Genomic DNA, 12,610 nt, shown 5'->3' on the forward strand with positions numbered 1-12,610 from the left:
CAGAGTGCTGTTTTTCACCTATAAAGCCTTAAATAGCTGACCATCTCAATACTTTAAGGACCACCTCTGCTCAAATGAACTGACCCAGACTCTGCAATCATCGTCTGAGACCCTTCTGTGTGTGCCTCCTCCATGAGAGGTCCAGAGGGCGACAACACGAGAACGGGGCCTTTTCTGCGGTGGCCCCCATTTGTGGAATGCTCTCCCCAAGGAGGCTCATTTGGCATCTTCATTATGTATCTTTAGGTGCCAGGCAAAAATGTTTCTGTTCTCCCAGGCCTTTGGCTGATTAGCATTCTATGGTTGTAGTTTTATGTTGTGAACCTCCCTGTGATCTTCAGAAGACTGGTGGTATACAAAATAAAACAACAACAACAATAATAATAAATATCCCTCTTCCCTACCACCCCTTTACCCTCATGTGTCATGTCTATAATCCCGAGGGCAAGGATTGTCCTTACTACTGACTTCTGTAAATTTCTCTGGGAGTATTTTTGGCTAAGAATGAGTAGGGTTCACTCTTTAAAATGCTTTAAATAAAGGATGGTGCCTGGGTATCAAAACAAGGCTAAACTTTGAAAATGTGGCTTTAGGGAGCTTCTCATTTCCCCCGTTTCACATGTGAACATTTCCCTGAAAGCCAGAATCTGGTATGGAAATTACATTTTTAGAAACAGCAAGAGCCTTTTTTCCAATGCACCGCCCCATCACTTTTCAAACTGCAAACACCCACTTTTTTAATTTTTTTAAGTGGGTTTGTTGTGCTAGGGTGACAAAGCACTTTAATATACTTTCAATGTGCAAACCTAATGTTCTGGCACGGGCTTGAACTCCTTCTGCAGGGAGCCCTGGGATGTAAAAGCAAATATCCAACTGCTTTTTGAGTCAGCTGCAATGTCTGCTTTGAGCAACATTTTATTCTCAAAAGTACATCAAGCTCTGTAGCTCCCCCTTGTGTTTGTTTTTTAATTTACATCGAAGCACCATACGCTCATGTTTTAAAATACAGTGGTACCTCGGTTTACGAACTTAATCTGTTCCTGAAGTCTGTTCTTAAACCAAATCCATTCTTAAACTGAGGTGCACTTTTCCTAATGAGGCCTCGCGCGCCTCTGGTGCCCTTCCACCATTTGGCTTCCGTTTGTAGACCGAAGTAAAGTTCACAAACCAGAACACCACTTCCGGTTTTGCGGAGTTCGTAAACCAAATACAGTGGTACTTGGGTTACAGACGCTTCAGGTTACAAACTCCGCTAACCCAGAAATAGTACCTCGCGTTAAGAACTTTGCTTCAGGATGAGAACAGAAATTGTGCAGCAGCGGTGCAGCGGCAGCAGGAAGCCCCATTAGCTAAAGTAGTCTTCAGGTTAAGAACAGTTTCAGGTTAAGAATAGACCTCCGGAATGAATTAAGTACTTAACCCGAGGTACCACTGTAGTTCGTAAACAGGACTGTTCTTAAACCGAGGTACCACTGTATACCTATAAATTTATTTATAGCAACTAATGCCTTATTCAGTCCACATAATTTCCCCTTGTTGCAAACTATTGCAGAAACTTTGAATTAAGGGTGTTCTGTGGGGTGGGGAATACTTGCAGGTTTTGATTGACAAATGCAGTCTCATTTTATAGATCCAGACAGACTAAAAATGACTGAGCAAATAAAATAAAATAAAATAAAATAGAACATTAAGATTCACTACAAGTGTTTGTATCCAAAGTAAGGTCTGTGGTGCATGTTCAGGTGGAACTCAATTTGCTGTTTTCACAGCAGCAGTTTCTCTGAGCAAAGGGGTTCTGCACCAGAAATATAAAAATTTGCATCAGAATATGTAATGATCCTAATTTTATATACCTGTACGGCTCTCTAGGACATACTGTCTGACAATGACTCTAGATAGATTTATCCATCAATCTAATATTCTGCACGCCACAGTACCTGGAGGAAAATATAGACTGCATAACAGAAAAGTTTTGCAGTGATGTTCTGGTTTTTACTCTTAGTAATAAAGATGCATTTGCCTGTGAAAAAAGCAAGTGGCAAAACATCAGGGCAGATGCAGAAGAGAAAAAGTCTGCTATGACAAGTTTTCTGTTTCTGAGGATGCAAATGATTTTATTGAATGAATTTGCCAAATGGATACAATCCCACTAACCACAATGGTTGGGTGCTCATTTGCTTTTGTGCATTTTTCAGACATGCGTGCAAATTTGTGGAATGTCACAAAATCTCATCTTCTCAACTCCCAAGTATTTCTGTTTTGCATGTTTCTAAACAGGCAGTCACGTTTTCTGCTCATAGCGAGCATTTGCCAGTCTTCTTCAGAAACCGCAATCAACATCAGGGTTTACAAATGACAACCATTGGCTTCTAGTCTTCAGTGTGTGATATCTCCTGTTTAAAATAGAAAGTATGATGTGGAAGCCATGTTTGTTTCCATAAACTGTGTTTTTCTGAACTTGGCTTTGACAACGACAAGGCTTTCCGAATGCTAATACAATGGAGGCTTAGTGTTTTGCAACCTGTTCATGTCTAATTGGCCAGCACTCGCTTTAGTGACTGGTTTGGCAATCCAAGCTCTTTCAGTTTTACCAAATGTAGCAATGGGAAGATTTCCTTCTTCGTAAGCTTTTTGCAAGAGGCAGATTAGTGGCCACATTTTATAACTTCAATAAATGGGAAATTTGTATTGACAAGCATTGGAAACTACCTTTAGGCACTTGATAATGTTGTTTCTTTTGCCAACAAAGGTCCATATAGTTAAAGCTATGGTTTTCCCAGTAGTGATGTATGGAAGTGAGAGCTGGACCATAAAGAAGGCTGATCACTGAAGAATTGATGCTTTTGAATTATGGTGCTGGAGGAGACTCTTGAGAGTCCCATGGACTGCAAGAAGATCAAACCTATTCATTCTTAAGGAAATCAGCCCTGAGTGCTCACTGGAAGGACAGATCGTGAAGCTGATGTTCCAATACTTTGGCCACCTCATGAGAAGAGAAGACTCCCTGGAAAAGACCCTGATGTTTGGAAAGATGGAGGGCACAAGGAGAAGGGGACGACAGAGGACGAGATGGTTGGACTGTGTTCTCGAAGCTACCAGCATGAGTTTGACCAAACTGCGGGAGGCAGTGGAAGACAGGAGTGCCTGGCATGCTCTGGTCCATGGGGTCACGAAGAGTTGGACACGACTAAACAACAACAACAACAATGCTGTTTCTCTAGTAAATATTTGTGTCTTGGGCTGTTTTGATGTAAATGCACCAGTTGAACCTGGTTCGTATATACAGACTTTGCTCTTGCGCTACTCATCTTTGTTGGTTATTTTAAAGAAACGTATGGATTGCTTTTTCTTTTCATTTCTGTTTGAATTGATGTGAACACATTAATTGTGTTTATCAAACACAACGTTTACATAAGCATAATACAAAACACAGTGACGCGGGTGGCGCTGTGGGTTAAACCACTGAGCCTCTTGGGCCTGCCGATCAGAAGGTCGGCGGTTTGAATCCCTGCGACGGGGTGAGCTCCCGTTGCTCGGTCCCTGCTCCTGACAACCTAGCAGTTTGAAAGCACAAAGTGCAAGTAGATAAATAGGTATCGCTCCAGCGGGAAGGTAAACAGCATTTCCGTGTTCACCAAAAGCAGCTTAGTCATGACGCTGGCTCCCTGGGCCAATAAAGCGAGATGAGCGCCACAACCCCCGAGTCATCCGCGACTGGACCTAATGGTCAGGGGTCTCTTTACCCTTTACTACAAAACACATGAACCCATAAAAGTTTAATTTCTAACATGAAAAAATATCTTTAGATGCAGATATTGTCAAACCTATTATGCTTCTGCGGGTACCTGTATTTGACTAGTTGTTAAGAATTTTCTTTATAGAACCAATTAACTAATAAATGAGCAATCATATTTCTATTAAAGGAGATCAGAGGTCAAGTGTGAGATGGACTTCAGACTGCAAGGGAGTTTTAAAAAATGTTCCTCAAGCTAAAAGCAGACACACAGGGCTACAGCTGCTCTTAAGCACATATTAGTGTTTCAATTTCATTTCTAGTTCTCAATCAAGAATGAAACTGATTTCCCTCAAGAAAATGACCGTCAATGGTTTGTTTGGGAGGGAGAAGTATTTACAGAGCCCTGAGTCTACATGTTGGGAATCCACTGGTCTCTAGTTCACTATTATTATCACTTACATGTATGTTTTGAATTATGAAGATTTATATTTGGGATAAAAGATACATACAGAGAGAAGATGGACAGAAGGGAAAGGGATCTGTGTGAGAGATAGCTTAGAGTGGTATTTCTCAAGGCGAGAGACTGAGAAACGTGGAAGCTATCCCAGGTGGGAGTGGTAGTGCCAAGGACTCACATCTCTCTCTGTATGTGAATTGAAGATTAAGACAGAATGGTGATAGAAGGGGATAACACACACACACACAATTTCCTTTCTTCTTCTTTCTTTTTCCTTTTATTGCCTCGATTTTCTCTTTGTATTGTTTGTTCATATTAGATCTGTGTGGCTTGGTTTTTTAAATCTGAAAACCTTTCATTAAACTGGTTGGAAAAAAGGAAACTGCAGATGCCCAATTCAACGCTACAGAAACTTCTGCGGTATGAAGACTTAGTGAGGAGTTTCAAAATTGCATGTATTCAGCTTTTTCACATGAACCTGTACAGCCCGTGCGTATCTAACCATCTGAGAACGGTGCAACAACGGAGATCAATCAGAGCTCAGAAAAGGAAGAACCTATTTGTTTACAGAAAGTGGTTTTGCTGGGTGTTATACTGGAGTGGATGAAATGAATATATAGTGGACAATATACCGCAGACGGACGAAGAATCAGTCCCTTATTTTCTGAATTTCATTTCTCTCTTTCTTTTAACCTCTTCCCTATTTCTTTTTCTTTACTTCTCTCTTTATTTATTCCTTTCTCTTTGTGTTTCTATCGTGTTTAGATCAACATCTTAATTTGGGCAAAAAATAAGGGAAATATATTAATTTTTGTATTCCTAATAAAACAGACCCTTCAAGTGTTCCCATTTTCCAGGGACAGTCCTGGATTTACAGAAGCCATCCCAGTTTCTGATATGATACCCGGAATGTCTTGCTTTTCCTATTTTCATCAAAGAAATGTTGGAGGGTATGGAGTTATGCAACCCCCGAGCCAAGGAAAGAAGTAACTATATAACGTTTAGAAGACATCTGAAGGCAGCTCTGTATGTTGTTGTTTAGTCGTTTAGTCGTGTCCGACTCTTCGTGACTCCATGGACCAGAGCACGCCAGGCACTCCTGTCTTCCACTGCCTCCCGCAGTTTGGTCAAACTCATGTTTGTAGCTTCGAGAACACTGTCCAACCATCTCATCCTCTGTATAGGGAAGTAATTTAATGTTTAATGGGTGGAATAATAATAATAATAATAATAATAATAATAATAATAATAATAATAATAATTATTAAATAGGACGTCCCTATTTTTATGGGGGAAATGTTGAAGGCCATGATAAAAAATTATTTAAAAAAAGGAAAGGAATTATATGAACCGAATCCAGCTATCGACCTTCCTTTATGAACCCACCACCAGCAACCCTCCGCCTGCTGGCTCAGCCGCTCCGGGCAGAGACACGTCGCGTTTCTTCCACCGCTCAGAACAGGAAGCCAGGGGGCGCGCGCGTTCCAGCCCCAGCCCTCGAGCGGCGCTCTCTCTCTATGGCCGCCTCGCGACTGCTCCGACGACGCCACTTCCGGCTCCTCCCCTTCCCCGGCGCCTGAACCAATAGCGGCGCCTTTAGTGTGTCTCCGCTTTCCCCTCCCCCCTCCGCGCCCGCCCGCCCTCTCCTATCCCCAGCGGTGTTGCCGAGTCGTTCCGACGGAGGGCTGCCGACGCTTGTGCGCGTGCGCGTTCGCCTCTACTCCCTCCCTCCCTCCCTCCCACCCGCCGGCATATTCCGGCGACCAGACGCCTTGACGCGGCTGAGGAGAAGAGATGGCGGCGCCGGCGGAGGGAGCCTTGGCGGGGAGAGCGAGCGAGGGCTCCCGGGGGGAGGCTGAGGCGACGCCGCGAGGGCTCCGTCCTGAGCTGTAACGGCCCTTTCCCCGCGACCCGGCCCAGCGGAGAGGAGGGAGCCCCTTCTGCCGAGCCGCCCCCCTCAGTCTCTTCCCAGCGCCCCTCAGGCGGGGATTATGCGCGGCTCCTCCTCCGCGGCTCCTCCGCAGGCCGCGCGGGGCAGAGTCTCCCTCGCCCGAGGAGGCCCATGAGGGGAAAGCTCCTGGCTCCGGCCTGCTAGTGCCTCGCCGGGACAGGCGGCCTGCCTGCCTGCTCGCCAGCCATGTATTTCCTGAGCGGGTGGCCGAAGAGGCTGCTGTGCCCCGCCGAGGCCAGGGAGCCCCCGCTCCGCATCCAGGCCGACCCGCAGCGGACTCTCTTCGCCGTCTTGTCCCGCTCCCAGCTCGGCATCTGGTACAACAGGGTGAGTAGGAGGAGACCCTCGCTGGGCCGTCGCCCGCCTCAATTATTATTAATTATTATTATCTGGGCGGCTTCCAGCAGAATATAAAAACATAATAAAACACAGCGGCGTAGCAGCCGGCGCCTGGGGTTGGAGCTTTAAATAAGACAAACAACTGTCTGACTTTTAGAAGACATCTGAAGGCAGCCTTGTTTAGGGAAGTTTTTAACGTTTGATCGTGTTTTTAATATTCTGTTGGGAGCCGCCCAGAGTATCTGGGGAAACCCAGCAAGATAGGTGGGGTATAAATAATATTTATTAATTATTATCATTATTATTGGAGATGCTTCAAAGTGGTCAAGCTCTTTTTACAAGATGCCCAGGACCACCTACCACAGGCTTCCTCAAACTCAGCCCTCCAGATGTTTTTGGCCTACAACTCCCATGATCCCTAGTTAGCAGGAGCTGTGGTCAGGGATGATAGGAATTGTAATCTCAAAATATCTGGAGGGCTGAGTTTAAGGAAGCCTGACCTACCAATTCCCATGCAGCTCCAATGCCGCCCTCGCCTCCTCTCCCAGTGACACTCGGATGCCCTGCAGGGCCCCCCCTTGTGATGTCCAGTGTTCCCCCGTTGTGCCCAGTCCACCCCACCCCCCATTGTAAAACGTCTAACATTGAAAACTTCCCGATCCAGGGCTGCCTTCAGGTGTCTTTTTAAAAGTTGTGTACTTCTTTATCTCCTTGTCATGGAATGGGAGGGCGTTCCACAGGGAGGGTGCAAATGAAATATAACTGATAGACTTCTACAGGATGGGTTATTAGTGTGTGGAAACAGTCCAGATCCAAGAAGCCCCAAGCATGCACCTCCAGGTGGTGATGTCAGGTGTCATCCTCACTTAGTCGCAAGTGGTCAGTAGCTAGGAGCAAAAGGTGCCTGGCAAATTTTGAACACTGGTTTGACTGAGCTCAATGAGATCAGAGGGCTGTTGTTTTAATGGGTTTGACCCTAAGCTTTAAAGCCTGACTCCCTACACAGTCAGGTTTTTAATGTGTGACTTTGGTTAGAGCCTCTGTTCTTTGACAGCAAATTTGGAAATGATTGGCCTACTTCACAGTTGTTTCATGTTAACTTGCCTTAGTAAAGGGAATGCCAGCAAGACTTATGGCAAATACATGGTATCATTGTGTTGTGCGGTCTTTTGAATGATCAGGGCAGGGTCCTCTAAATTCAGGGATGCCTCCCAATCGTTCTTCTTGCCTTCAGCTTTCAGATTGATTGATTTCCAGGCGCTCATTACTTACATAAATAACTCTGAAAATATGAGAAAGTTGGGTTTGAATGATGCTTATTTATAGGGGCAGTGCCCCACAGTTTTGATTGTCTGGTTCTCTTGTAGGTTAATTAGTTGCTGAAGCTAAAGTCCCTATTTTTTCAAATACTCATTTCAGTTTAAAATGTTGGCACAACTGATCTATTTTTCAGTTCTATCTTCTGTTGTACTATAGCAATGATTCAGGTACATATAAATTAATATTTCCAATAATATGTCCACTAAACTTTTAAAAGAAACAGTGGATAACATTAAATGCAGCCTATACCTACATTCTGACCCCAAATGATCATTGCTCTTTCATGATTTCTACACATATACAGTGTGGAAATCCACAAAGACCAATTTTGGTCATACACCTTAAGTCTGAATGCTCGGTTTTTACACAGGTTTCTATTCAGGGAGAGCCAAGTACCATTCATTAGATCTGGAAAAACATACCGTACTTTCTTTCAATTTTACACAGTAAGTCTGTACCTTTCAAGCACAGCTTGGCAATGACAGTTCTGCTGACAATAGTTACCTACCAGCTTCTCCATATGGCAGGGAACTGGAACTGGAACTAACTGCAACTCTGATCAGCTCTGATCAGATTTAAGGTGGTCCAGTGATCATGGATGATGGAAGTTTTAACTGAACAATTTGGAGGGTCACAGGTTTTCTGTCTCTGCCATATGGTGTTCATGCTTTAGCAAAATGCTCTAGAGTTGAAATTTCAAAGGCTGCAGGGAAACGTGTTTTCCCCCTCTAGTCTAGACATTGATAGGATACAAAAAGCAATGCAATTAAAGGAATGCGTATTGAAGGGTAAATATGGATGATTACCAGAGAAGCTGAAGGAAGACCAAAAAGAGTATTTTGTTAAAATTTGTTAAAATTTGGATAAAATTGTATGATTGTATTGGAAAATTAATAAAAATTTATTACAAAAAAGGATACTAAAATCAAACTCCAATCTGTTGCTTTAAGTTGGTCAAAGCATCTTTTATCAATTTTAAAACTGGCAGTAAAGGAAAGCAAGCTTCAGATGCTAGTGAATTGCTTAGCTTCTAGTTCAGCTGGTGCCTAATACCTATGATGCAATGTTTTACAGTGTCCCTTTGTCACCTGTGATGACTTCAAGTAGGTCGGCTTCAGTCTTTCTCTCTGTGTGATGCTGTCATATTTCAAAACCTTTAACACGTTTATGACCAAAGTCCTAATGCCAGTAATTTGTGATAGTATTATTTACTTGGAACATAACTGCAGCGCTTTATTGTTCTCACTGCTCCATTAAAAACAAAGGATATTGTAGATCTGGAAAAGTGGCAGAAAGGGGCAATAAAAATGAAGATGATTAGATAACCTTTGTGACTTTTTAGTTTAATTAAAGATAGCTCTGGGGCCTCATGAGAGATTATTAAAATTACAGCAAGGAGAGAGAGTTTCTCTTCCTGGCACAAATAATAGAACTTGGGGTAACCCAGTGAAGTTAGTTAATGGTAGGTTAAGGATGGGCAAAAAAGAAGTGCTCCTTTATTCCTTTTGTAATTAACTGGAATTCACTGCCACAGCATGTAGTGATGGCCAGCAGCTTAGATGACTTTAAGTAGGTTAGGGTACCGTACTGTACACAATTAACCTGAGAATAAGCCCTGTTGAACGCAGTAGGATTTACTAATGGGTAAACAAGCTTACTATTATGTTGCAAAATGTTTCAGTGGTCTGTCACTATCTGTTAGTTATGACAGTTGAATGTGACTTCCATTCACATGCAGTGTATGCATTTAATCCCCAAGTTTTGGGGGACAAACAGGCAATTATCATGATGCTCTGTTGTGAGAGTCTGTATGTGCACAGGGATTGAGGGATACTGAGAGGGGAAAGTGCCTGTTTTAAACAATGGCAGATGTTTGTGTAGGGCAAAGTGACACAGAGGGAGAAATGACAGTTTGAGTGCAGCAAGAAAGGAATTTGGAAAGGTTATGTTGTGCTGGGTTTTTGGTGTTGTCTTTTGTGTTGTACCCATCTCTACTATTTTTCCTTGTTAAAACTGGCTTGTTTGTTTGCAGTTGTTTAAAGACACCATTTTCCTCTCGGTGTCCCTCCCACTTTAACTTCTGTCATTGTTTAAAATAGCAATTTCCCCCCTTTCAGCTTGTCTCCTTCCTCATTGTACTCAAACTTATTCTATTAATGTTTCCTCATGTGAGAGAGATAAAGGATGTAGAGGCCTCAAATGTTCATAAGTACTGTCACACAATGTATTTCACTCCTGGTACCATGTGTGCTGTCTTCAACATGAAGTTCCAGGTTCAGTGTAGTAATTTAGTACAGGTATTTCATCAGCAGGCAAACACCTGTAGATGTACAACATCCATCAACCGAAATTAACCTCCTTTAACTGAACAAGCTACATTATGGGCTTGTTTTTAAGACTCTGTTCTCCTTAAAGGTACTGTGACATACATACATCATTACTGGGTATATGTATAAAGGGGGTTACGGACTAGAGAGAAGCTATGGAAGTGTGGGTGATCTGTGTGCAGAGTTGAGAAGGGTAAGGAGAGACTAGGAAAAAGGGGGTGAATGTGAAAATGGAGGTGCAAAAGGGGTTGCTAAAAGGAGACAGTGGGGGCATGGAAATTGGGTTGAAGGTGAAACCAGGGGCATTGAAAAGTCTGCAGAATAGGAGGCCCTGGTGGCTTCATAATGGGATGGAGCGGTAAAGGGTGCTTAACAGTTGCAACATGAAAGAGGAGGAAATTGCAGAAAGTTACCACCGGGTGCTTTATGTGCAAGGGAGGGGGATGCACAAAAAGAGGGGAAGGAGAACTGGCTTCAAAAATGGGGTTGGGAGAGTGAAAAGTGATCTTAGTGGCATAGGAAAAAGTCTGGGTGGTTAATGTGGGGGAATGGCTGAGAGGGTGGCAATGGAGAGAGCAGGGATGCAGTCCCTAGTAAAATGCATATACAGTGGTACCTTAGGTTACATACGCTTCAGGTTACAGACTCCGCTAACCCAGAAATAGTGCTTCAGGTTAAGAACTTTGCTTCAGGATGAGAACAGAAATCGTGCTCCAGCGGCGCGGCGGCAGCAGGAGGCCCCGTTAGCTAAAGTGGTGCTTCAGGTTAAGAACAGTTTCAGGTTAAGTACGGACCTCCGGAACGAATTAAGTACTTAACCTGAAGTACCACTGTACTCATAAAAATGTATGATTCTTCCCTGCATCCTATCATTTTACTTCACTAGTGAAAGAGTTCAAACTGGTCTGTTCCATTCACTTCCAGTGAAGGAAAGAATAGACCAGGGACGTCCAACTCTCAAGAGACTGCAATCTACTCCAGGAATTAAAAACTGGTAGTGATCTACCCATTTGGGGGAGTAGGGGTTGGAACCCAAATTTGTGGAGCTTTTTTAGGGTGGCAAGCCAAAGTTGTGGAGCTTTTTTAGGGGGCCCTTAGTTCTGCTGCATTTTCGGGGGGCATGGCATAAATCGCTAACGAAACAATAAACACTCTGCTGCTCTTGCCTCACATCCAAAATGGCGTTTAGGTGGGCCTTTGTCTACAGCGACGCTCCTGCTCTGTGCTCCCCTCCGGTCGGGCTGTTGCAGTAAAGCAGAGAACGGGTGCAATGAGCACTCTACCACCGCCCGATCGCATGGGTAGACCAGCACGGCCGGGGATCTGCGAAGCCTCCTGCCAGAGTGAACTTGACGCAGCCTGCTGGCAGGGGCTTCCAGGACGCCAGCGTATCAGGGCGCCGGTGCTGGCAGCCGAGCAACAACCTACTCTAGCCAGGTCACAGTGGCACGCGCGTGGGTGCTCTCCTCCCCCCCCCCATCGACCAAGATCAACTGCTTTCACCTGGTGATCGACCTGTCGATCATGGTCGATGGGTTGGACATCCCTGGAATAGACAAACAGGGCTGCAGTAGTCTCCAATCAGGAAGTTAATATTGCAAATTTCCTGTCTCCGTTTCATGGTTGTGGCAGCCCAGTTTTCTCATTCCTTTCCCTCTCCTATCATCACAGTAGGTTGCGGTGAGCTTCTGCTAGGTGATATTTTGATACCGGAATTTATTCTTCTAAACTCCACAGTAATACAGTGTGCTAGTGGTGCCTTTTTTATTTTCTCTGACTTTTAGAACAGCTTGTTAGAGATGATTAAGAACTTTTTATAGCATTGAGTGTTCCACAGGGTCTCTTATTTTGAATTCTGACATTAAAAATCTTTGCTGTTTGAAGATTTCTGCTGTATTTGATTTATTCTCAGTTGCCTAATATATGTTTATTATTTTTATGTAAGTTTTTTAAATGATTTTTTTATTTATTGTATGCTACCTCAAGAAATTGCTTATGGGCGGCATATAAGTATAATAAATCAACTATATATTTTGAAAAGTTGTTCATATGTTTGCTAAACATTTGGACAGCTTTAAAGATACTGTAACCAAATTCTGCATGATGGCTTCTGGGATAAAGAAGCAGGCTTTCATCTGTTTGGATCCAGTTGGACACCATATTGAATTATGATGCCAGACTGCACAGATTACTTTAATGGCTTTCAAAACTGCACTGATTTTTTGGTTTCCCAGAATTCCAGAGGAGAACTGGTTATGAGGCTGGTAGAAAATAATAAACAAGATTGAAACTGCAATAACATGTGCAAGTAATAGTTATACTGATAACCAGGGCATGCAAATGCTCTTAATTTCAGCTTTGAAGTGCATGCAAATTATGACTCCCTTCTCCTTGATTCATACTGTTACTATAAATATGTTTGAAGCATAGCTGTGAGTTTTCTTTTACTTGTTATTTTTCTATTGTGAATTGCGCTATGC

The 12,610-nt window shown here is 43.4% G+C and overlaps 1 protein-coding gene across 2 annotated transcripts in view; it reads left to right on the forward strand.

The window, feature by feature from the left end:
- The first annotated feature begins 5,934 nt into the window (after nucleotides 1–5,934).
- Nucleotides 5,935–12,610, forward strand: part of RIC1 (RIC1 homolog, RAB6A GEF complex partner 1) — a 42,847-nt gene continuing 36,171 nt past the window's right edge. The window contains exon 1 of one of the 2 annotated variants that reach the window (XM_081893769.1): nucleotides 5,935–6,471. In XM_081893769.1, the coding sequence (XP_081749895.1) occupies nucleotides 6,331–6,471 (141 nt within the window). In that variant the 5' untranslated portion in view covers nucleotides 5,935–6,330. The remainder of the gene's footprint in view (nucleotides 6,472–12,610) is intronic. The other variant, XM_081893768.1, reaches the window with a different exon arrangement.

This window comes from Podarcis melisellensis (genome assembly GCF_964234715.1).
Source record: "Podarcis melisellensis genome assembly, chromosome: 17".
Taxonomy (NCBI): domain Eukaryota; kingdom Metazoa; phylum Chordata; class Lepidosauria; order Squamata; family Lacertidae; genus Podarcis; species Podarcis melisellensis.